Consider the following 27,374-nt stretch of genomic DNA (forward strand, 5'->3'; position numbering starts at 1 on the left):
GGCTAGATCAAATGACTGTGTCTCCACAATCCTCTATTTCTGACTAGCTTTGAAAATAATCACACCCCTGATTTTACAATGTACATGACTGTAATGCTAGATTTAGGAAATAGTGTAGTTCTATTTAAAAAGCGAAGTGTCTAGCATTATCTTGGCATATGTTGACACTCTGATAAAGTACTGCAAGTTTGAGTATGAACCTTTTTTCATCTTTGGTTTATAATTTATTTGAGATGACCATCTTGGCTGACTCACCTAGCATATGAAATCTTATAATCCTTTTCATTCATCATGTATTCAGTACAAATTGTATTTTCACTCCAGGTCAAATGCAGGCTGTTGCTGAGTCTGTCAAAATAACTGTCTGGATGCAGTCTACCTTAGCTAGACTCACTGTGGCACTCTACACTGATGACTTTGATTCAGAGTCTCCACACTCAGAGCTAAAACTTACTTTCGATATGGAAGATATTATGACTTCCTTTGATCTGCAGCCAGTGTATTTGAAAGTTAAGTGTAAGATTGCATCTGCGGCTGTGCAACATTTTGTAAGGTAAGATGACTTCTTTAAATGCAGAATTTAACCCAAAGCATTTTAGTATAAAGGTCTTACAATCATGTCCTGCCTGGATTTACTTATATAGTGAAACCTCATTAGTGCGTTCCTCATTCACACGTTTTCCCGCTTAGCACGTCATAAATTTGAAGTCCCGATTCTCATCTTATTAAATCTATGTAAAATACCTCATTTATCGCATCACGAAGTTTTGTTCAATTCAAAATGGCGGCCAAAGTCATTCCTCGCAGTTGCACATGGTCGAATGTAACCTGCAATTCATTGTCTAAGAGTGTGACCAGAAAATAATGTTTAATAACCCACTGCTCCAAAATAAAAGGCTTCTGCTAACATTTGTTTTAGAAAAAGTGTGATCCGCAATAATACTTCGATATTTTTGTTGGCCCCTCTGCGCATGTTTTCATATTTGTTGTCTGGTATTTTTCTCACCTTTTAATATATTCCTCTCATCTTTAGAAATGGTAGTAAGGCCTTTAGTTTTCACTGTACCTGAAGATACACGACAAAAAATGCTCTCATGTCAGAGAAAATCGTATCTAGTGTTTCCATATTCCCGTTGGATAGTTTTTATTTGTATATTATTATACATTTTCTCTCTTAACACGCTCTTTTTTGTCATCCCCTGTAGAAACATCTTAACGAGGTTTCACTGTATTGACATTTTTTTAAATGTTAGATTTCAAAAAAAATCAAATTCATTATGTTTAAAATGGATGGGACCTTTGGATGAATTATGGAATACCATGTCTTATGTAATTGTACAAATGTAAAAAGTTCTGACATCAAGTATATTGTATGTCTTAGTCATGTTTTATTTTGCCTAATTATTTTTTGTGAGAGTTAGAACACCTTGAAAACCCGTGCATATTTTCATTGTATGTTTTTACTAGTGATTTGATGTCACACTAACACGTTGAAGATTTTGGTCATCCAGGGATGGGAGAGGGCTAAAATTTGTAGAGAAATGGCTATGGCCTTAATTAAAGTACAGCTCCAGTATTTCCCTGGTGTAAAAATTGGAAATTTAAGTTAGTTACACAAGCTGCTCCATTTACGGTTATGAATTTCATGTTTTTGGTCCGTATTGAACAATATATAAGTAATAATAATAATAACTTAAATGTTTCCACCTTTTCAATACAATATATTCACAAGATTACAAAATTATACGGTACTAGTTTCGACCCATCTAGGGGTCATCATCAGCCGTATTGGAGCAAAGATCATTTGTGGCGAAATCCTATTGTCTTAGGATTTCGCCACAAATGATCTTTGTAATCTTGTGAATATATTGTATTGAAAAGGTGGAAACATTTAAGTTATTATTATTATTACTTGCTCCATTTACAACAAATGTTCGAAGTTGTGTCTCCCTGTGTCAATGCAGGCATGGCATCGGTGCACAAAGTTCTGTCATACCCATTTGAATATTCTCGGTGTCATTTGAACAGCGTCGCAGGCAGCGAGAATTCTTGCCAAGAGATCCTCTTCAGTCTTGATGGGTGTCTCATACACAAGGCTTTTCACGTGGCCCCACAAGAAGAAATCAAGTGGGCTGAGATCAGGTGAGCGAGCGGTGCTCAGAGATGTACTACCCATGGTGGAAGCACATCCGTTGATGGACGGACGTTAAACAACTTGGATTATTAATAACTTTTGATTCGGATGTTTCTGGACTACAGTTCCTTATCTCAAATTGATCCATTTGCTGTCCTCCATCATCCCTGAAAGTTTGTAACATCATCCCGGATATACCCTGTATAAGTGCTGCTGACGGTGAGATTTGAATCCACTCTCTCACAAAAGCAAGCTCACAGCTATGGGACCCGAACCATGCAGCCAACTCGTTATGAGACTGGTACAAATCAAATGAGTAGAAAATCAAGTCATTGAGTATGGTCATTTTGAACAGTTTTTGATATTGTTGTTATAATTATAATAATCGATGCAATGAGCTTGCAGTTGCGATCAACGGAATTCTATACGAAACCTTAGCTCTCGTACAAAACTATATTTACATCAGTCTGTTTTCAGTCGAACTTAAATGTATCGGAGTGAAAGCTGGGTGGACTCAGTATATCTTATTCATAAGTTAGAAGATTTCTGGTACAAACAGGTGGGAACGATGACCAGAAGGTATTTGGAATGAGAGATAACACTCAATGAAAAAGCTGTATGCGTAAACCATCTCCAGTGGTGGAATCAATTGATATGAATGGAGGAAGATAGGTTGCTTAGGAGAATAATGTACTTGATCAAGTAGGGTAGACCAAGGCAACAATGGTTAAATCGGTTTTTAATGCTTAAATATAAGAGATGTGGAGCCAAATGAGGCCATGAAGCTAGTTACAAATAGAGGTTTGTGGAGGTGCTTAGTTAATCCATGGAGGCTTGCAGACTGAACACTGAAAAACATAGGAGTGTATATTCAAGATATCATCATCATCATCATCATCATCATCATCATCATCAATGTCCCACTCCAGTCTCCTGGGTGTGGTTAACAAGCCTCCTCCACTCCTTTCTGTCCTTCCACTTTTCCTGCTCCATTACTTCCGCCACACCCAATCCAGCTATCTAATGTCCTTCCAAATCTGATCCATCCACCTTCTTCTCGGTCTTCCAACTGGTCTCTTTCCTTTAACTTCTCTTTCCAGTTCCCTTCTTGCTACCCGTTCCTTTTCCCATTCTTTTTACATGTCCGAACCATCTCAGTCTCTATGTTCTCTACGAACGGTTCTGTATTTAGCTCTTCTCTGATTTTAATATTTTGAATTCTATCTCTTCTTGTCTTTTTAACCGATGTTCTTAAAAATTTCATTTCTACTGCTTGGATCTTGCTATCTTGTCTCTTATTAGTTACCAATGTTTCTAGTCAGTATGTTACAATTGTTATGAAATACTGTTTATATAATGTCAATTTCATTCTCTTGGGTACATCATCCCATAAAAGCTCTCTGATTTGATGATAAAATGTTGTACCTTTATTTAGCCTGTTATTAATTTCAGGGTTGATTTCATTACTTCTGTTAATAATGCTACCCAGATTTGTAAACTGTTCTACATTCTCTAACCGTTCTCCTCTTATGTTCACTTGGCTTCTCCTTTTTTCTCTTTTCCACAGTGCATGACTACAGTTTTCTGTTTACTAATTACCATCCAAACTCCTTCAGATTTTCATTCCAAATGTCCAGTCTCCTTTGTACTTCTTTTTTCCCTTTCCCCAAATCACCACATCTGCAAATACCAAAGCATTCACTTCATCACTACTGATACTCTGTTTCACACGTTTTATGATTTCATCCATCAATATAATAAACAATAATGGCGACAGTGCCCTTCCTTGCTTGAGACCTTTCTTTTCTTGTTTAAAATGTTTCAGAGTCACCACTCCCCACTTGTACACTGCTTTTACCCTCATGATACAACATTTTTATCTTGTTAATTAGTGATTTTGGTACATTCCTTTTCAGTAGGCATTCCTATACAGGTTTTCTCTTAACTGTATCATAAGCTTTTTCCAAATCCGAAAATACGAAGATGATTTCCTTGTTCATTTCCAGATGTTTTTCCATTACCGTTGGCTCTGTAAATATCAAGTCTATTGTTGATCTATTCGTTCTAAAGCCATATTGTTCTTCCTCTAACCGTGTTTCCATTATATCCCTCAGTCTTTTGTCTGTGATTTTCTCCATTATTTTTAGCCCATGTGATAATAGGTTTATACCTCTGTAATTTTCACATTTCTTCCTATTTCCTTTTTCGAACAATAAAAACTCATGGTTATAAGTAAGGAAAATATTTCCGAAACAAACTTGGTTATAAATCAAAAGAGTATAGAAAGGGTAAAACAATATTCATACCGTGGAACCATAATAAATGAAGACTGGGATTGCTCACAAGAAGTCAAGGTACGCATTGGAAAAGCAAAAAGTGTGTTCCAGAAAATGAGTAATGTGTTTAAAAGCCACAATCTAACTTTAGGGACTAAAATCAGACTTCTGCACTGTTATGTATTTTCTGTTCTTTTATATGGTGTAGAGACATGGACCTTAAGTAAAAACACAGAGAAGAAGCTGGAGGCCTTTGGAACATGGCTTTATAGGCAGATCCTGAGAATATCTTGGACCCAGAGAATGACAAACGTGGAAGTAATGAGATGGATGAACACAACACCTCAGTTGATCAAGATAGTGAAATGCCGAAAGCTGCAGTATTTGGGACATATAATGCGCAACACAGATAGATACAACCTACTCCAAAAAATACTCCAGGGGAAAATCAACAGCAGAAGAGGTCCTGGAAGAAGACGAATATCTTGGCTTGACAGTCTTAGAGGCTGGTGCAATATGTCATCAGTTGAACTGTTCCACACTGCCACAAACAAGACGAAAATAGCCATCATGATCGCGAACATCCGAAACGGATAGGCACCGAGAAAAGAAGGAGAAGAAGCTCAGACTTTTATGAAAATGACCTCAGACCAATATCACAAGATGCAGTCTTACTTTAGCTGGAATTTTAAAACTATTTTATTCATTTGTGTTGTGTATATTTAGTGAATATCCCTTATCCATTTAACATTTAAATTTTAAATATATCCATAGCAGAGCAAAGTCACCTCCTTACAGGCCATGAAGGCTCCTGGAGGGGTGAAAGGTAAAGGCTTCCACTATCCATAACCTCGGCACTTGGTAGGGTAGAGTGGTTAGCTCTACGCCCGGCCACCTTTGCCCCCATGAATTATTCTGGTACTCATTTTTGGTGTAGGCTGAGTAAACCTCAGGTCCATGTGCACCTCCGGAATTAAATATATTCAAAATATTAAAAAATAACTATTTTCTTATTTTGTTAAAAATTGTTTTATCGTCATCATCATCATTTCTTCGCTCTAGCAAGCCGGGTGCGGTTGTGTATGAGCCTCCTCCAGTTTGTTCTATCTATCCACAGATGCTGCTCATATATGCGACACCAGTTCACATCTCTAATTTCAAGGTCCTTCATTATCTGTTTTTCCCAAACATCACGAGGTCTTCCTCTTGGTTTCTTCCCAGGAACATTGTGGTCAAAGTATGTTTGAGGAGTCCTGTGAGGGTTCATTCTTTTCATGTGACCATACCATTGCAATCTCTTTACTTCTAGAGTCTCCAGCAAGCTTCTTTCCAGTCCAAGCTGTTGTCGGATATCCACATTCCTTATTTCATCCATTTTTGTTTTTTGTAGACAAGAACGGAGGAACTTCATTTCTGTTGCCTGAAGACAACTCTTTGTTGGTCCAGTAAGTGTTGCTGCTTCCAGGCCATACGTCAGTATAGGTACTAGATATATTTTGTTCAAGCTGATCTTGGAAACTAGCGGAAATGTTTCATCCCAAAGTATTTGACGTACAGCGTGATAGAATTGAGAAGCCTTTCTTGTGGACAATTGAGATTTTCTTCTGAAGATTCAGAGCAAAGTTCTCTGCAAAACGTAAAGAATTTCACCTTATTTTCTTGACACGGCATAAGCCCAAAAGCCTATGTCATGTCTATAAATACGGGCCGTGAAAGCATCAATGGCAAGATTTTGTAATGCTAATAAACATGCATTTTTCTGAGTCTACATATGCTGCACTGATTAAAATATCAAAAAACAACTGCTTGCAGAAAGGTACTTAAATCATATGACTCCTAAGTTCAAGGGAAAGAGAGAAATAACTTCTTGTATACACTGAGAACATCTGTGACTACTACAGAATTAAAAGTACAATTGAGGTTTCAGAATGCCTTTATGTTTACTTGTGAGTAAGAAAAGTAATAAATTAAAATATATGGTAATCTATATATTTAAAAAAATTCCCAAAAAACAGCTTTTTCCAGTCCTTCTGACCGTTCTATTGGACCAGTTTGCTTTATTCTGTTTTTATTCTCTCTGCAATTACCTGACGGTGAATCATCAGACATTGCTACATCTCTAAGTTCAGTTATCTTTGAGAAATCCTAAAATCAAATCACTAAATGACCACTCCAGTAATTGCAGGCGAAGGCTGATATATGTGATTTTCATCCTTAGTAATATGATTGCATGCAACCATGTTTGATTACTACCTGTCGAGCTAGAGAGGAAACACTCCCTCTGATCATGGAAGAATAGATACTCTTTGATTCTCTGACCTTCCCCAGCTTCTGAATAGACTCAACAGATGGCAAAAAAACTTGCATGCTGCTAAGAGAAAACAGTTGACGTATACACAGACAGGAAGGTATCGAGTCGTCTAGCCTTCTATATGACCATTACTAAAATGCAGGGAAAAACTCTTGAAAAAGTGGGCATCTATTTACCCGAACCAGTATTCAGTCACGGCCAGTTGTATATGTTGCACTATCTCGGGCAAGATGGTTGAAACGCAGTGAATATTGTATGGAAAGAAATATTATAAACTACATTACGAATGAATCATTTATTATATGCTGGTATTAAATGCTCATAAAAATACTGAAAAGGGTATTTATAACTAATGCTGTGGAGCAGCGTGGGTCCACTAGAATTTATTAAAAAGAATTTTAGAATTTCTATTGACTTAGTTCTAATATTGTTGTTTCTTCTTTTTTCTGTTCAGGCTTAAAAACAGGCAGAGGTGGCATCCAGGACCATACCTGGGTCTGGTGATGCGTGGTCTCGAGGATATAACAACATCACCATCACACTCCTTGCAGCGTGACATAGACGACTCATGTGGCAGCTTCCTCAGTATAACGTTTACTCGTGCCAGATGCTGTCATGTGCATAGCCGCTGGGGCACTCGCAAGCAAACCACTCTTCTGGCACATACTCGAAGCACAGATTCAGTTCTCAAAGGAAATACAATGTCTTCAAAAAATGCTTCAAGATTTATTAGTGAAATTGTGATCAAATTGCAAGCTGTGGATTTTGTGTTCTCTCCAGCAACTCTTGCAAGTTTCTTCAGAGTTCTCCGACCCTTACTTATATTGTCTAACAGGCAGCACAGATATGAATCAGCTCCTGCTGATGATGTAGGGATGTCTATCAACAATACAACTCTGCCTCTTTTGTATTTGGACTCAAAAGCAGTGCGGCTAATCATGCCAGCATCCGAGCTTGTAGACATTGCTGAACTTCATGATGTGTGTATGTTACAACTTGATGAGATAACATTGTCGCCTCAGGTAAGTCCATTCAACTCCATACAATATGAATAGAATTGAATAGATTAATTCATCACGTACAGGACACAATCCTAACTATAGATAGCATAATAAAACTGATTGAGACATCCCACTACGGCAATGAAGTAGGCTATAAAGCTAGCGACTCAGTGCTGAATTTATTAATTTAACCATTGTGGCCTGATCCTACAACGGTCCGCACTGACAACAATTTCTACTCCAATAAACACAAATTTGACACCCAAAATCAGCTCTGTCAATACTTAGAGCAATTCAACTAACTATTCGTTATACCCAACACACTGTACATGTTTCGAGGACCTTATTGTCCTATTCCTCAGTGGTTTTTTTCAGACTACCAAATATCTTTTGGACCTCTTTACTTATTATTAAACACCACACACCAAAGTTCTAAACATTTCTTAATTGAGACATGGAAAGACCACCTTTGTACATATGGAATGAAATTGAACATGTGGAGTGCAGTGAACTAACAGATGGAGGAGGAGGAGGATCAGTAATAACTATTAAGTCTAAATTTACCAATTTACAATTTTGGGCAGATCATTAAAGAGGTAGCTACACAGTATACCAGCCTGCAAGTCTCTTTTTTTTAAGCAGATTCATATACTTGTTGGTTTCACTCTTGGGTTGTTAAAATAATAAAATAGCCTCAAAAATGGAAGTACCAGGATCTTCTCTCTTGAGATATTGTGGATGTGTTGTGTATTTACTGGCATATAATGTAATTCTGTACAACGCCCAACATCGGACACTCGGTTCATTTGACATGTGAATGCGACTGAAACTGAAGTTCCCAGCCAGCACTGCTTACGTGTTTATTGTAACTTCATTCCTGTGTTGAAAAGAGTACCACCAAATTAGAAATAAGAGAAAATTAGATGGTCAAAATCGACTTTCAACTTATTAAGACATATTTTACATACAATGCAGTCGTGAAAATTCAATATTCATTGAATTGGCCCTAAACGGGCGACTTGCACTCACTCTGCAGTGTGATGGCAGTAGTGTCAGACCTGTAGCTTAGATCCTTTCCAACAGAACAAAGATGACCCAGGCCACCATAGCTCAATTGGTAGAGAAACCGACGCGAAATCAGGAGGTTGTGGGTTCAGATTCCACTGCTGTCCGGTTGGCCATTTTTGTTCTGTACTTAACATCTCTTCAACACGTACTATGTACGTAATACACACGACCTAATAAGTTGAAAGTCAATTTCGATTACAATGTGGTCGTGAAGATTCAATATTCATTAAAATGAGATGGTATCTGAAAAAACCAGTAGGAAATATAGAGGCTTATATCTTTCAGGACTAATGGGAAAATAATGATCAACAGAAGAGTAAAGTTTGTGTTCACGTCTACTCAGGCAAAATTCATTGAAACACTCAGTACTAGACAATAATCTGTGCCAGAGAGTATTTATAACATTCTACAAAGCCTCGCGTGTTTTATTTAGCCAGATGGCCCTTTGAGAGAATTCGGACCGAGCAAGTTGGCCGTCCGGTTAGGAGTGTGAAGCTTTGAGCTTGCATTCGGGAGATAGTGTGTTCGAGCACCACTGTCAGCAGCCATGAAGATGGTTTTCCATGGTTTCCCGAGTTTCACACCAGGCAAATGCTGGGGTTGCACCTTAATTAAGGCCAAGGCCACGTCCGCTTCCTTCCAACTCCTATCCGTATTGTGCCCCATTGTCGCCATAAGAACTATTTGCATCGGTGTGACGTATAGCCAACTGTAAAATAAAAAAGAAACTTTGGACACTAGAAGCCCCTGCAAGCCTCTGGAGATGGAAAGCTTTCGGTTTCCGGTTCTTGTTGTTCCTGCATCACTTGAGACTTCCAGCAACGTAGAGGCCAATGACAGTAATGGCAGCAGGGTCTGACCCATGTGCACCGGCTCTCTCTCGATTGGCTCGTTGTGTGGCGAATGGCGAGGCTCCAGCACATTGACGTCACTCATGGGGGGCCAGATTGGATCGCTCTCCCTCTGATCTTGCTGCCAAAAATGGCGGACATACCACAATATGTTTGAGTGTGTTATCCAGTAGTACACTGTTAAGTAACTGTATCTTGACACTTCAGAACCTGTCAGTGATGGATATGTACAGCTAGTATGTAACAGGTAACATGTTTGTGCAGGGATAGACATCATTTTAAGTAAGATGGAAGTAAGAGAGATCCTTGGAATGAGAATGATTATGCAGGTCCAAACAAGTGGTAACAGAAGAAGAGTATTTGTATATGCTTTTTTTTTTTCTTGGAATTTGTCTATTTGAGCCTGCCTTTGATGATGAATTCATGTTTGGCAGTTGGATGAGGATAGTTTTTGTAGGAGACTAATGAACCAAGCTGTAAAGGCTGAGAGAAACACCATCATCATCTAGTTTCCAGTCCACAGACTGGTTTGTTGTCACAAAATGGTGCCAAGCTGTGCGGGTGTTTGCAGCCCTTTTCGTTGCTACATAGTTTCCCATTCCAATACCTTCCTGAATTTGCTTGAGGTATGTATATCTTGGTCTTCCTTGTCAACACTTTCCATTAATGAATCCTTCTACAATACTTGTCATCAGCTGAGAATGGCGTAAGGTGGATACATATATAAACAGGGTCACCTCACGTGCTATATCACGTGTTATTATTCTCCCTCCACGTCCCATCCGTAGTACCGGCAAAAGACCCTCTTCCATATTCCTTACTCCCGGCTTTCTCATACCCAAATGTCCTTCTCTGTACATATTCCAGATGCGTTTAATACATTATCTATCAACAAGAACCTTAATATCTTCTTATTGTATCCTTCCTTCTGTTATGATATTTCTCATATAACTTAATTTTCCTTCTTGTTCTTTGCTGTCTCTTTTCTTGTATTGAAGTATATTGTCCTTCATGTCATTCTTTGTGTGAATTTGTAAAATATAGGATTGTACAGTTTTTATTGTATACATTTGTGTCCTTTGTAAATGGTTGTATATTTTTCATTTCAGACAACTATTGTACATATTTCAGATATTTGTAATTTGGTGTTATGCTGTTGTTGATCGTAAATAAATAAATAAATAAATAAATAAATAAATAAATAAATGAGGTGCCCAGTATCAAACATGGTCAAAAGTCATTTTGTTAATTTTTCAGTAGAGCCACATTTTTGTTTCTCTATGTTAAATCCCCGTTACATGTGTGAAAATTTTTGTGTGTCATATTTCCAGCCTTATGAACAAGAAAATCATGGTCGACACTGAGGAATTTCAGTCTGTCAATGTAAAACACGTTCAAATATGACGATGTCCATTTCTGAATCCGAGATTGGCTTTTGTCCATTTTGATACAAACATCCATGTAATTGTCCACTTTTGAAACTATCCCAATATTTGGAAAAAAAAGTTGCAGGATGACAAGGAAGTAAACTTACATTTTAAAAGAAACATAATTAAAATATGAAAGAAATAAGGCTATTCTTATACTTTGTTAACATTTTTAACATATATTTCAGTTCTTGCTTCACTATATTTCTGGGCAAATAACCTCTGGTTCATCACAAGGGTCCTCAAAACAATCACATTCATGAATAATCATTAACAGCTTGTTCATTTTTGCTACAAATGTTCTTATTGATGACTTCGACATACCACTTAAGAGAGGCATTAATTTCCAATCTTTTCCGAAGTGCTTTCCTAGTAATTTGTCAACATCTTTAAGTTTCTGTGGGTGTTACATTCATGCCAATATCAGTAGGTAAAGGATTCATTAACATTAGACTTACCTGTCATGCTTTCGTGATCTTACGCTCAATACCTGTTTCCAAATACCGAGCTCAATAGCTGCAGTCCCTTAAGTGCGGCCAGTATCCAGTATTCAGGAGATAGCGGGTTCGAACCCCACTGTCAGCAGCCCTGAAGATGGTTTTCCGTGGTTCCCATTTTCACACCAGGCAAATGCTAGGGCTGTACCTTAATTAAGGCCACGGCTGCTTCCTCCCCACTCCCACTCCTAGTCCTTTCCTGTCCCGTCGTCGCTATAAGACCTATCTGAGTCTGAGCGACGTAAAGCAACTTTTAAAAAAATGTTTCCAAATAGTAGCCTACCTCACCTTTAACTACAACATTGCCTCTATTTGTGCTCCTGAGTACAATTCTTTTACATTGTGAAATCTTGAAATGAAGTTGACTAGCAGATTTCAGATAAATCTGTGCTTGTTCTTTCCAATTCAGTGGTTCCAAGGTTTGTCCAATCACTTTCACTGTGCCGTACATTTTGAACACCTCAAGATATTCATCAGAACTTACTATGGTCGTCATCTTCTTAAGGTCTTTCTCATTGAGTCCAAAAATCCTATCTGGAGGCAAATATGAGTGTCCAGTAACTGGAAATACCAGTTTTAATTTGTCAACAGAGGATGGTGCATACGTTGTAAGCCACTTTGCACACATCGTCAACATATTAATGTTTTTATTTTGGCCGGCGCAGCCATCAGCAATCAACTTGACTGAAGTGAAGCCTTGTAAATCATTAGATTGTAACTCATTGACAACCGCTGATGCTATTTCATTTCATGATTTCTTTCCCTTATTCTCCAGCCATGTATAAACAGACACATTGTCAGGGCGCAGTTTGCTTTGAGATGTGTCTATTACAACAGACAGATTTAACAGTAGAGTTGTCTGGAATAATAAGCCGACTGATCACTTAATTTTGGCAAAACGAGGTTCTTTTGGTAATCATAGGACATTAAAAAACAGTCCTCCTCTTTTTTTCCTTAAGTTGTCGATAAAACATGTCGCCATGACAGTTTGATGTCACTTGTAGCAATATGATTGACTGAAACGGTCATGTCCATTTTTTATAATAAACTACGTTTGGAGGTGTCCGATTATGAAAGACACTGCATATTTCTATGTTAAAAATTACATACAAATGTTCGTTTGTGAAAGACACAGACCACTAATTCAGATAGAGCATTAAAAATGCTATAAGGATCAATCCTTAACTCAATTTTGATATAGGTGGCGCATGTCCATGTTTGATATTAGGCACCTCAAATAGATTATGTATTTCCTCAGAGTATAAAATTAGCAAATAGATTGAAAAAGTATAGGCAGTATATTCAGAGAAGTCATATTGACCATAAGTCTGGAAACAGGAAAGGACATAATGTTAGGTGGAAATAAATCCTAGGAAGGTACTTCAAGTAGTACTATCTGCACACTTTTTAGAAATAGATTTGTGTACAGGTTTGAGGAGTAAGGAGGAAGCTCTTCCGGTTCCGTTAGTACTGCCAACTGAATGGAAATTAAATCTGAATTGAATCGATAATATGATCGATCAATATGAATTTTCTAAATCTTTGATATTTTAAGCCATCAACTGTGTCACACACACATTATATAACATTATATAACATTTCTCGATGCAAATCTTATTCCTAGAGTGAATTCTATAGTTGGCTTTGCTCTGTAAATAACAACAGTACTAGTACGTAAAGTGTACGCCAGACGTCGCACAGCGATGCATAAGCAATTCATAGTTTGTGTTTCAAAGATTGCCAGTACGAATCTCGAAGATTGCCGAGGTCGACCGCTTCAGCACTAGGGTGTAAATCTATCGCTAAAAAGTGCGCAGATAGTACAGTACATATTTTCACTGAAGGTCATAGCAGTCTACAATGAAAGAGGTGTGTTTTACATATGTTAGTTTTTAATATGTAGATTTGGTGTATTTGTTTCTGCAGGACACACTGTTGATAATATGAGACATTAAGGGTATCTGGACATAAAATGCCATAAAAATTCAGTTTTTTTTCTTTGAATAGAGTAAGCTTTCCTGAATATATACACATTCCTAGTGGCAGGGTAGGAGAGGTGTTGGTATACATTTTCTAAACACTAGATTGTGTGCCAAAAGCCTGAGTTCAATTCCAAACTTCTCTGTGGTGTTCATATGGAGTGAGGGCACATGACGCCGTTGACAGTAATTCGTCCATCGGATGGGGACATTAAGCCTTGAGAAAACTCATTGGTGTTATTCAACAGGAGTGGACTATGTGCCAGCATCGGGTTTTACCCTCTCCCTACCGTGGCTAACATTATGTTTCCAAAAGTTACTCGTTTTAATCCTTAGGTATACGTTCCTCAAGAGTCAGAGCTAGAACAAGTAAACTCCGTACTCTTCTTTAATTGCCTGCAAGCTACAAGAAAAACTTGGAAAAAGTATATTTTTCCTTAAAATATCTCTCTTCTATTTTTGCAAACCCATTTTAATACACTTGTAAGTCCCTGTTGTAGGTACTAGTGTTGTTGAATTGCATAAAAAGAATGATGGCTTGAAAAGTAATATTTTCCTTTACCTAAAGTTATGGCAGAAATTTTAATTTTTGAATGTGATATTTTGCAAACCCATGTCTATTGATGAACTAAAGGAGATAGATAATCAACATTATGCATGTATTTTGCCCTAGTTGATATTAGATGTGAGCCTACAAATGGTGCCCTTGCAGTATAGTCCTTTCAACCTCCGATATTTATCTGTAGATTAAACTGTGTTGAAAGATACAGTACGACTTAAATATGCGTGTCTTTTTCTCATGTATTTTTATCATAGTAAAGTATTGAAACCTTATTTTGTGAATTTCCCCAGAGTATAAAATCAGCAAATAGATTGATAGGCAGTATCATACCTGCCAATTTTCCCAATTTAGGTGGGAGAATCCCGATTTTCGACAGTATTTCCCGCCTTCCGATTATTCTATTATTTTTCCCGATTTCAGCTTTTTTTGTTGGTGAACTTCAAACATTTGTTTTCAAATCCCGCCATTTCAGCTTTGTGCGCCAGTGGCCGGAAGTCCTTCACTTATTGGCCGCTTTCAAATGAATTATCGACGTTTATTAATACGATAAATGCACGCGAATGTGTGATGTTTATTGAAATCTGTAAATTGACTGTCAATGCCTTGTTTTCACGTGCTATGTTCGTGTTCGTTCATATCAGTGTAATCGATTTTAGAGACTAGTCGCTAGATTTGGATTTTTTTTTTTTTTTTTTTTTTTTAATGTAGTGACAGAATTCAAAGATACCTGCTAGTGACTTTTCCAGAGATTTTAGGAGCCATTTGGAGACAATTTTAATTTATTACTCGATAACAATCCCATTGCACTTCGCATAAACACGCAGGCACGTGATGCAATGTATTCATCTATGCATTTGCTAAGTAATGGCATCTAAGTTCAAGACTGATTCACACGTGTGGCGCACGAGTTCACACTATTTTCGGAAAGCTTATCAGAGACCGATCATCTCACTCACATACTTCCTGTGAGGGAATAGAGATGTGTAATTTTTAGCCTTGTAGCCTCATATAGCAACAGTCAGGTATTGAGACATTAAGTGTTATAATATATCATAGTACTCCTGGATTGTGCAAGACGTGTAGTATAAGCAGTTTTGACCAATTGTATTTCCTGATTTTCATATCAAAATCCTCTCGTTTTTGGTTTTGTTAAGTTGGTAGGTATGCAGTATATTCAGAGAAGTTATATTCACCATTCCTAATACCAGCACATATACATGGACCATAGAAAGTAGAAGAGAAAGTGTGATCTCTCCCCAAGTCCATAAATCCTTCCACTAGGTGGCTCTTCCTCCACAAATTGAGCTTGAGCTTACAAGTCAGCATATGAAGACAATTACTGCACACACACTATCATACGCTTGCTTACCATGCTAGAAATCGGTTGCCAGATAGTTTAGGCAGCTTCCAGGTAAACTTTGTCGTCTTACAAGATTTTAGTTCCTTCTTAATCTGCCTTGTTACAAAATAAAACCAAAACTTAATATCATGTAAAACAATTGTTGGGATGATGCCTACTACGTGGTCATCACAGGGTTAATATATTTATTAATTTGGGGTGTAGTCCGAGGTGTCTTAGAATTTCTATAGTTCATTCGATGTTAAGAAAACAGTATTGCTCTTATGACAACAGGGTTGCCATATCGAACGGCTCTGTTCAACACCATCACGGGTAAACGGCGGCACATAAATTTGTGAAATTCAGTATTTAATACATACATTATCATTATAGACCGTTATGCCTTTCAGCGTTCAGTCTGCAAGCCTCTGTGAATTTACTAAACGTCGCCACAATCCTAGATTTGCAACTAGTGTTGTGGCTTCATTTAGTTCTATACCTCTTATCTTTAAATCATTAGAAACCGAGTCTAACAATCGTCGTCTTGGTCTACCTCTGCTTCTCTTACCCTCCATTACAGAGCCCATTATTCTCCTAGGTAACCTATCCTCCTCCACTCGCTTCACATGACCCCACCACCGATGCCGGTTTATGAGTACAGCTTCATCCATCGAGTTTAGCCTTTATCTCCTCATTCCGAGTACCTTCCTCCCATTGTTCCCACCTGTTTGTACCAGCAAACATTCTTGCTACTATCATGTCTGTTACTTCTAACTTATGAATAAGATATCATGAGTCCACCCAGCTTTCGCTCCCGTAAAGCAGAGTTGGTCTGAAAACAGACCGATGAAAAGATAGTTTCATCTGGGAGCTGACTTCCTTCTTACAGAATACTGTTGATCGCAACTGTGAGCTCACTGCATTAGCTTTACAACACCTTGATTCAATCTCACTTACTATATTACCATCCTGGGAGAACACACAACCTAAATACTTGAAATTATCGACCTCTTCTAGCTTTGTATCACCAATCTCACATTCAATTCTGTTGAATTTCTTACCTACTGACATCAATTTAGTCTTCAAGAGGCTAATTTTCATACCATACACATTGCACCTATTTTCAAGTTTCAAGATATTAGACTGCAGGCTTTCAGTACAATCTGCCATTAACACCAAGTCGTCAGCATAGGCCAGACTGCTTACTCCATTTCCACTTAACTGAATCCCTCCCTGCCATTTTATACCCTTCAGCAGATGATCCATGTAAACTACGAACAGCAAAGGTGAAAGATTACAGTCTTGTCTAACCCCCGTAAGTACCCTGAACCAAAAACTCATTCTACCATCAATTCTCACTGAAGCCCAATTGTCAACATAAATGCCTTTGATTGATTTTAATAATATACCTTTAATTCCATACTCCCCCAGTATAGTGAACATCTTTTCCCTCGGTACCCTGTCATATGCTTTCTCTAGATCTACAAAACATAAACACAACTGCCTATTCCTCTCGTAGCATTTTTCAATTACCTGGCGCATACTGAAAATCTGATCCTGACAGCCTCTCTGTGGTCTGAAACCACACTGGTTTTCATCCAACTTCCTCTCAACGACTGATCACACTCTCCCTTCCAAGATGCCAGTGAATACTTTGCCTGGTACACTAATCAATGAGATACCTCGATAGTTGTTGCAATCCTTCCCGTTCCCTTGCTTATAGATAGATGCAATTATTGCTTTTTTCCAATCTGAAGGTACCTTACCAACACTCCATGCTAATCTTATTACTCTATGAAGCCATTTCATCCCTGCCTTCTCACTATACTTCACCATTTCAGGTCTAATTTCATCTATTCCTGCTGCCTTATGACAATGGAGTTTATTTACCATCCTTTCCACTTCCTCAAGCGTAATTTCAGCAACATCATTTTCCTCCTCCCCATGAGCTTGGCTGTTCGCAGCACCACCAGGATGATTTCCTTGTACATTGAAAAGATGTTCAAAATATTCCCTCCACCTCTCCAGTGATTCCCTGGGGTCTATTATGAGTTCACCTGAATTAATCAAAACACTGTTCATTTCCTTTTTCCCTCCCTTCCTAAGATTCTTTATTACTGTCCAGAAAGGTTTCCCTGCTGCCTGACCTAGCCTTTCCAGGTTATTACCAAAATCTTCCCATGACTTCTTTTTGGATTCAACAACTATTTGTTTCACTCGGTTTCTTTCATCTACATACAAATCCCTGTCTGCCTTGGTCCTGGTTTGGAGCTATTTCTGATAAGCCTTCTTTTTCCGTTCACAGGCTGCTCTCACTTCATCATTCCAACAAGATGTCACCTTTTCCCATCTTTACACACAGTTGTTCCTAGGCATTCCCTTGGTGTTTCTACTACAGCATCCATGTATGCCACCCATTCACTTTCTATATCCTGAATCTGCTTACTGTCTACTGTTCGAAACTTCTCACTAATCATATCCATGTACTTCTGTCTAATTTCCTTGTTTGCAGACAGATTTTACTTTCTCTACCCTAGGCCTAGAGATACTTAGTTCACTACAGATCAGATAGTGGTCTGTATCATCGAAAAATCCCCAGAAAACTTGTACATTCCTAACATTTCCTGAATTCGAAGTCGGTTAAGATATAGTCTATTATGGATCTGGTACCCCTAGCCTCCCATGTGTAGCGGGGAATAGCCTTATGCTTGAAGAATGTATTTGTAACTGCTAAACCCATACTAGCACAGAAGTCCAGCAAACGCTTCCCATTCCCATTAGCTTCCATATCTTCCCCACATTTACCAATCACCCTTTCGTATCCTTCAGTTCTATTGCCAACTCTTGCATTGAAATAGCCCATTAGCACTATTCTATCCTTGCTGTTGACCCTGACCACGATGTCACTCAATGCTTCAAAACTTGTCGTCTTTATCCTCATCTGCACCCTCACATGGTGAATACACGGACACAATTCTAGTCCTAATTCCTCCAACTGACAAATCTACCCACATCATTCGCTCATTTACTTGCCTAACAGAAACTATGTTGCGTGCAATGGTATTCCTGATAAAGGTATTCCCTTTCTAACACCCGTCAAGTACACTTTATAATCTCCTATCTCTTCCTCGTTATCTCCCCTTACCCAAATATCGTTTACTCCTAGCACATCCAGATGCATCCTCTTTGCTGACTCAGCCAGTTCTACTTTCTTTCTTCCATAAGCCCCATTAATATTGATAGCTCCCCATCGAATTCCATTTCGTTTGCCAAGTTGTTTCCAAGGAGTCCCTCGCCTGGCAAATGGGAGTGGGACTCCGTTACTCCCATATGTCTGAGGCTTGCTTAAAATGTTCTGAGCTCGGTAAATTCATGAAGCAGGACGCTACGCTACTTGCACATAGTCCAAGTGAAGATCTCTCCTCTAACGGGTTATGGACCACCGGTGAATTGTATAGTCCTAGCTGCCTGAGCACAAGGAGGGCCATGACTCAGAACATGTCCGAGATGCCCACTCCCATTCCATAGCAACTGGTATCCCGACTCTGAGGACCACTTACTAGGCCACTCAGCCGTTGCCCATGGTTCACGAACTAGGACATGACTACAGTAACCCACACCATGAACCACTTAATTTCAAATGAAAGCGGAAGAAACTAAGCTAAAATTATTTGTATGAACTGAAGGGGACGGGGGGTTTACACAGGCTATTTCTGGTTTGTACGGAATCAGAGGTAAACTACTGCACATAAAAAGAACCTCAGCGTTGAAGTGTAAGGCAAGTTTTAGGAGAAAATAGAAAAATAATATTTTTTATGGGGTCGAGGGCTGAGGGATGCATGTAATTGCATTTATTAAATTTCCCCAGGCAACCTGGGGTACTGCTGTGCTGTCATATCGCTCAAAAAAACAATAGTAATAATTAAATACGGTCATGAAAGAAGTGGTAAAATTAAAATGCGCTTAACGTAGAACAGCTAAATAACAAAACGAAACACAAATAAAACACCCGGCATTTTTTTTTTTAATCGGTACAAGTTATGCCATAACGTATCGTTGCACACCACAACACCAAAATCTTCCGTAACAACTTCTGTACAGTACGAAAATAATAGAACACACAAAAATACTGTGCAATATACAACTAACTCTCACTCAACACAAGGTAAGTACGCACTGATTTAAAGCCTAAAAACACACATGCAACAAATAAACACTCTAGATGACTTCACACCGAGCAAGTGGCCGTGCGGTTAGGGTCGCGCAGCTGTGAGTTTGCATTCGGGAGATAGTGGGTTCGAACCCCACTGTCAGCAACCCTGAAGATGGTTTTCCGTGGTTTCCCATTTTCACATCTGGGAAATGCTGGGGCTGTACCTTAATGAAGGCCACGGCCCCTACCTTCCCAATCTCCCACCGTTCCGTTGCCGAAAACCTTCAATGTGTTAGAGCGACGTTAAACAAAAAAAAAAAAAAAAAAGATGACTTCACAAGAGAAGTGGCCGTTCACAGAGTGAGGGACTACACGATGCTTGTACCAGAGCAGCACAGAAGAAGGAAAATTAATGAAGGCAACGAAGTGATGGCTGTTACTGTCATTGTGCTTTCTCCCTATATTTGTGAAAAAGAAAATGTTATGTAATTATTTTAATAACTCATGGGCAAAAACGCTTCTTCATTTTTATCTGTCTTTCACAATTCATTATAAAGTACAGTATAACATTCCTTAATCAAGAGGAATTAGTGTCTCAGAGGGAGGTATGTTCACTCCTTGTAGGTCCATAAGAGCAATACTGTTTTCTTAACATAGAATGAGCTATAGTAGAGATTACCTCTGGTGCTGCCACCAGAATGAGCTATAGTAGAGATTACCTCTGGTGCTGCCTCTGGTGGATAAGTCACTGCAGTCCCTATACTGACCAATAGTAAACAACTTAGGAGCTCACATTTTCTCTTCTACTTGCTCTTTTTTTTTCTTTCTATTGGCTTTACGTCGCACCGACACAGATATGTCTTATGGCGACGATGGAACAGGAAAGGGTTAGGACTGGGAAGGAAACGGCCGTGGCCTTAATTAAGGTACCATCTTCAGGGCTGCCGACAGTGGGGTTCGAACCTACTCTCTACCGAATACTGGATACTGGCCGCACTTAAGTGACTGTAGCTATCGAGCTCGGTCTTCTACTTGCTATGCATGAACCATTCATGTTACTAATACATTTTTCCAACACAAGCATACGTACATACACTCAGTCTGTTACAGTATACCTTGGATAGTTATGGATTAATATATTACTTTAATGTTACTATTAGTACTACTTTCAGTAAGTCATAGTACTATTTAGTAAAAGCAGGTAGAGACAGGTTTCTAGAGAAATATCTCGTGTTATGTCATAAAACTTCTAGCAGCATAATTGGAGACAGCACTACCAAGGTTTGATCATTTTGTTTGGCAGGTATGTGTTTGAGAGCAAGATGTCACAGGTGTAGAATACTCTTAACTTGTACATTATTTTGATGTTGGTAATTCTTGTTTGGTAGGTGGAGAACCCTCTTGGACGTGTGCTGGTGCGTCCCGACATCTACCACATGGCAGAGCAAGCTCGTATCTTGGGAGTACCAGGCTCAGAAGTCGAGGACCGCCAGTACCAGCTTGATGTGGTTGGTTTGTGTGTGAACACTGCCACATGGTGTGAGCTAGATCACTGTCTGAGCATGCAAGGTGCCAGTGCAAATCTTCGGACCATGAACGAGAACCCAGCCTTGGAATGGAATAGTCTGGTGAAAGGACGTGAAAGTATCACCCCTCATGTGTCTCTACTGCCCGTCGTTTCACGGATTGACCTGTGTGTCGTCTTTGCGCCTGCAATTGTTTACCATGATGACATCCTTGTTAGTGGTCATTCTCTTGAAGTGAATGCTATCACTAATATTGAAGTTTCAGTCAGTACTTCACAGCTTTTATTAGCTTCTGCTTTACTTGCAGAGTTGATGTTGTTAGCTGAACCTCTTGCAGGAGACATTCAATTCAGTCAGGTAACCATACCTCCTTCCATGTTAAGTCATCGCAATTCTGAAGATAGGCTAATGACTTTAACAGAATATAACAAAGGTGGAGATAGTGGTGTAGACTGTGCTGATGTATCAAGTGTAAGTACACGCAATGTAAGGGATGATAGTCTTACCCAATTTCGATCTGCAATAGTCCCCCATGTTTCACTCAGAGAGAGTTCAGATACTGCTAAAAGCAGTGGCTTTCATGAAGATATATCTCACCAGAAGAGTGTTACTTATAAGGAAATTATGGTTAGAAACGTTCGTCCGAAAGCAGTTCACCAAATAACTGCTGGCAAGGTAAAGGAAACTCAACCTAAGAACTTGGTTCCTATTGAAATACTACTTACTTCTGGGACAGTATCTGTAGTTCTCTATGAATTATGTGAGGATGTGCAACGCATAAACCTGCTGTGGAGAAAGAAGCGTTCGAGTTCTGTGTCAGTGCCAAATGATACCACCACTGGAAAAAAATCTACTGAAGAAACACCTCCACATAAAAAGCATGTTCAGCCTCTCATGTTCATGCTGATTGCACAACCACATGCTTTCATCTCACGTCACTCACTGTCGCGTAAAATTCAAATTTCTTGTTTTGACGTAAATGTGCGGGCTTCTGTTCTTGGTAAAACGGTCGTGAAAGCCATTCCAACCCTGGAAGATTTTTCTGAAGTTCTGCTAGAGACAAAATGTGGGGAACCCCATCCTGTGACAGGAATCCCACCATCTTTTCTCACTATAAAATGGTCCCGTGCATTGAATAAAGCTGCTAAACTTGAAGTTGACCTAGGCCGACCAACAAAATTGTATTTCAGTCTAGCTCGTTGGCAATATCTGGAAGCTGTTAAGGAGAAAGTCCTGAGATGTATCATTGAGGAGGTGGGAAGACCTTCAAAGCCTTCGAAAGTTCAGTCTGTTTATAGACCTGTCAAAAGTACACTTGAAGAGGAGGAAAGTGGGAAAGTGTTAGCAATCTTAGTTTCTAAAGAAACATTTCCGGTTGACCTGAGAGAAGAAGAAGAAGAAGAAGTTTCAGCTGAGGTCCTTGGAACTCTGACAAATGGGACTAGTATGATGGTCGGTAGTGTGGATGGAGATGGAGGTGAGGAAGAAGTAGGGGCGGAAGGAACAGAGGAAACAAGCATTGAATTTGATTCAGTGGCTGAAGTCAGCAGTATTGGTGAGCGACAGTTGCAGAACAGAATGGGTGGTTTAGCTGCTGTGGCAGTGAGCACTCAACAACTTGTCTTTACTCTGGAGACAGCTTCTGGTATGGAGGTGACCATGAGTGTTGCTGGACTTTCTGGAAGTGTAGCCACTATTACAAGATCTCAGGCAGATCGCATCATAGGCAATATTTCTGTGAACAGTCTAATCCTAACAACAAAGACAGAGAATATCACTCGATTGCTTCTGAACCCATGGAGCTTCACTGCAGATATTTGTTTTGCATGGGAAGTGTGGCACACCCATCCACCACAGGTTAGTATAAAAATTACGAAGTTAGAAACTTATTTTGTCATGGAACATTCATAAATGATGAGATAATATTTTTTGCTTGCAATTCTCCCAGTGGGTCAGGAATACTTAAACTCATCTGCAGATACTTGTAATACATTGTTAATCACAGATCTTTCTGTTTTATTTGTCCTTGTGTCACACAATTGTCAGTGAATCATCACTGATCTGTATTTAGGACTGTCTCCCAGGTAACAGATGCCCTATCTGTTGTTTTCCTAGTCTTTTCTTAAATGATTTCAAAGAAGTTGGAAATCTGCTGGACATCTCCCTTGGTAAATTATTCCAATCCCTAATTCCTCCTCTTATAAACAATTATTTGCCTCTTGAATTCCAACATTTCTTCTTTTCTACTTTCAAAAACTCCAGTCAAGTTTATCCATGTACCAGTGTCATTCCACACATCTCTCCATTGACAGATCGGAACATACCGCTTAATCTACAAAGAAATTATTAAAAATAGTTTTATATTGAGTCCATTTGGTCAATACACCTTATAATGATAGAAAATTATTTATTTTGTCATACATGTTTCAGGAAAAATCGTCCATTCACTTCATTGGTGATGGCAGTTCAAGGAATAAAACAATATAACACTATCTTTTGTTTTTTCTTACAATTTAAAGAAGTATTGTATCCTAATTCACCATATCAATGAATAAACAAACCAATGAAATATTATGAAAATGATCATTACATAAAATTTAATATTTTGTTGAATTGAATGAGAATACTTAAATAAATTTAAGATCTTCAAGTTTTTCTTCCTTAAATGATCAAACGCTAGTTTATACAATGGGTTCTCTTCTGTACTTCTTTCATTTAAACTTGATTTGAAGTCACTTTCCAAAACATTCATAAATTTCCCCTTTTTGGCCGAATGTATTAACTCCAAGTCATTAGAAATGTCTGTAAATTAATTATTCTTTTCAGCCATATGCTCTCCCATTGCCGAATGTCTTTTTGTTTGACTGCATTAACATGTTCTTTGTACCTTATAGCCAAACTTCTTCCAGACTGTCCTATGTATCATTGTCTACATGTTTTGCATGTCAATTTGTAAATTCCTGATTTATTAAATGTATGTTCATTCTCTATTTTATCTGAATTGAAAATTATCTTATTAGTATTATTATCAGTTTTGTATGCGACATTGATGTTCCTTTTCCTGAAAATTTTAGCCAATTGATAAGAGTGCTTATGTAAAAAGTTTCAAACACATTTACTAAAAAACCACCATTCCAATACTGACAGTACTCCAATACGGCTATCATAATGAGACTCATAACATGTAATAAAAGAGTGCTTATTTCAAAAATTTCATTAGTTTCTTTATTCATTGATATGGTGAATTAGGATACAATACTTCTTTAAATTGTAAGAAAAAAAGATAGTGTTATATTGTTTTTTTCCTTGAATTGTCATCACTGATGAAGGGAATGGGTGATTTCCCTGAAACCTTTGTGATAAAATAAATAATTTTCTATCATTATAAGGTGTATTGACAAGGTGTACTCAACATAAAACTATTTTAAATAGTTTCTTTAATAGATTCAGACAAGTCAATACAAGATCAAATAAAATACATATTATGGTTAAGTTTATAAACATACCGCTTAGTCCAGCAGCTCATCTTCTTACTCCCAAGTCTTGCAACATTTTTGTAACACGACTCTTTTGTCAGAAATCACCCAGAACAATTTCTGCTGCTTTCCTTTGGATCACTTCCAGTTCTTGATTCAAGGGAAGGTCCCGCACACTGGAACCATACTCTAATTGGGGTCTTACAAGTGACTTAATACGCTTTCTTCTTTACCAGGTGTATGCATATGTTTTTGCTGGTTCTTGTGGTAAAGAAAACATAATTTTCAAGGGAAATTCAATTTTTGTTTATTCAAAATATTGGTTATCGCCTTCTGCACACCTCACCCATCTTCCAGGTAAGTTATGAATACCATGCCAGAGAAACTGCTTGTCTTTTGCGGCAAACCACTCATCGAGCCATTTTCCAACTTCCTCGAAATTGCTGAAGTGCGCTGCTCTGCAAGTGCATGCCCCATTGATGTGAAGAGGTGGTAGATGGCGCCAGGTCGGGGCAGTACGGCGGGTGCAGAAGGATGTCCCATCCATGTGATTTCAAGGTGTCTTTCACTGGTTTTGCTGTATGAGACGGTGCATTGTCGTGTAACAAAATCACTTTGCCATGTCTTCTGGCCCATGCCGGTCGTCTTTCGATCAATGCGTCATTTAAATTAATCATTTGTTTGTGATAGCGGTATGCATTAACGGTTTTGCCAGGCTTCAAGAGTTCGTAATACACAATACTGCTCTGGTCCTACCAGAGACAAAGCATGGTCTTCTTTCCGAAGTGATTTGACCTTGGTGTTGAAGAACCAGCTTCGCCAGAAGACAGCCTTGATTTTCTCCGCTTTGAGTTTTCAAAATAAATCCATTTTTCATCACCCGTCACAATTTGGAACAGAAATTATTTTCTTTTGTGGCGTTAAAGCATCATGTAAGGTAACAATTTTGAGAAGGGGACTTGCGATTGGTTTCAACCTCATTTTGATCATATTTTTAAATGCATTGCATCCCTATGAATACCACTATAATTGTTTAATGTAATTATTTATTATAATGTAGGGCATATATTTTTTTCCCATTATCGTATTGTGCTGGAATTACTAGGTGAACGGTAACCTTGAAAGTTACAACAAACAATGTTTTATTATAAACCACCTATTCAATACATCAGAATGTTATTACATTTAGAGTTTCCTCATTAATATGAAGTTATATACGGGACATGTTTCGCTCCTTTATAGAGCATCATCTGCCAATCTAGAATCTCAAGGGTTGATTTATGTTTGTCACTTTGCTTTTGGCTTAGATATGTAGACGACACCTTTGTCATAACAGATAGCCAACAAAATGATAGTGAAAAAATCGTAGTTTTCTTAAATAATATTAACCCAAATATAAAATTCACGAAAGAAGACGAATCTAACAACTCGGTTAACTTTCTAGACATTAGTATAACATGATTAGGAGACAAATTTGACTTCCAAATATTTAGAAAACCATCATACGCTCTGTTAATGATAAAAAACTGTTCACTCCACCCGAAATCACATAAGCAGGCGTGATGTTGATTTATAGGCCTTTCAAAATCCCCCTTTCAGATAGTAACTTAAAAAAAAAGAATCTCAAATTCATATAAAAGATCTGGCTTCAATTAATGGCTACAAAATGGATGTGGTCAATCTTATCATCAATAAAGTAACACACAAGTTAGCAACTAATCTTACTACTGACAAAACTAAGAAAACCAAAATTGCAACATTTACATTCACTAATCCAGCCAGCCATTTATCAAATAACTAATTCTAGCATCGCTCATACCTCAGTCACTTTCATATTGTCAAAGCCAAGGATGAGACTGAAACTGGTCAATGAAAGTAACGAAACTTTTTTTTTTTTTGATGGCGCCGATGGGACAGGAAAGGCCTAGGAATGGGAAGGAAGCAATCGTGGCCTTAATTAAAGTACAGCCCGAGCATTTGCCTGGTTTTAAAATGGGAAACCACGGTAAACCACCTTCATGGCTGCCGACAGTGGGATTCGAACCCACTATCTCCCCGATGTGAGCTCACAGATGCGCTCCCCTAACTGCATGGTCAACTCACCCATTAAAAAATTGTTCTTGCCCGTACGCGAAGACATAGTGCACTGTAAACACTAGGTCTCACCAGCAAACATAACTATAATTCATATTGCCATCCAATTAATATCCATCATTATTCAACCTCAGAATTCTCAGTATTCCCTGAACCGGGCGAGTTGGCCGTGCGTGTAGAGGCGCGCGGCTGTGAGCTTGCATCCGGGAGATAGTAGGTTCGAATCCCACTATCGGTAGCCCTGAAGATGGTTTTCCGTGGTTTCCCATTTTCACACCAGGCAAATGCTGGGGCTGTACCTTAATTAAGGCCACGGCCGCTTCCTTCCAACTCCTAGCCTTTCCTATCCCATCGTCGTCATAAGACCTATCTGTGTCGGTGCGACGTAAAGCCCTAGCAAAAAAAAAAAAAAAAAAAAGTATTCCCTGAAAACCATAATTTATACACACATGTGAAAACTTACACTTAATTAATAATCACTCTGTACTAAAATTAACCTATTATAGGGCTTTAAAAAATCCTAATGACATTTGCAAAACATGTTATTTTTACACACCATACGCAGCCAGTCCCTGCTATGAATGGTGTGAAAATGTTGCTTATAGGGTCAGCTGGTGCATGCAATTCAGTGGGCTTGGCAAACTGATATGTTATAGCAACTTCTGGCTTGGAGAGGAAGG

The 27,374-nt window shown here is 38.5% G+C and overlaps 1 protein-coding gene across 1 annotated transcript in view; it reads left to right on the forward strand.

Annotated features, from left to right (window-relative positions):
* Vps13B (vacuolar protein sorting 13B) overlaps positions 1–27,374 on the forward strand; it is a 300,908-nt gene that overhangs the window by 256,465 nt on the left and 17,069 nt on the right. Inside the window, exons 22-24 of the mRNA XM_067152027.2 lie at positions 325–553; positions 7,176–7,743; positions 20,987–22,981. Coding sequence (XP_067008128.2) covers positions 325–553; positions 7,176–7,743; positions 20,987–22,981 — 2,792 coding nt within the window. The remainder of the gene's footprint in view (positions 1–324; positions 554–7,175; positions 7,744–20,986; positions 22,982–27,374) is intronic.

The sequence above is a fragment of the Anabrus simplex genome, chromosome 7, assembly GCF_040414725.1.
Source record: "Anabrus simplex isolate iqAnaSimp1 chromosome 7, ASM4041472v1, whole genome shotgun sequence".
NCBI lineage: Eukaryota > Metazoa > Arthropoda > Insecta > Orthoptera > Tettigoniidae > Anabrus > Anabrus simplex.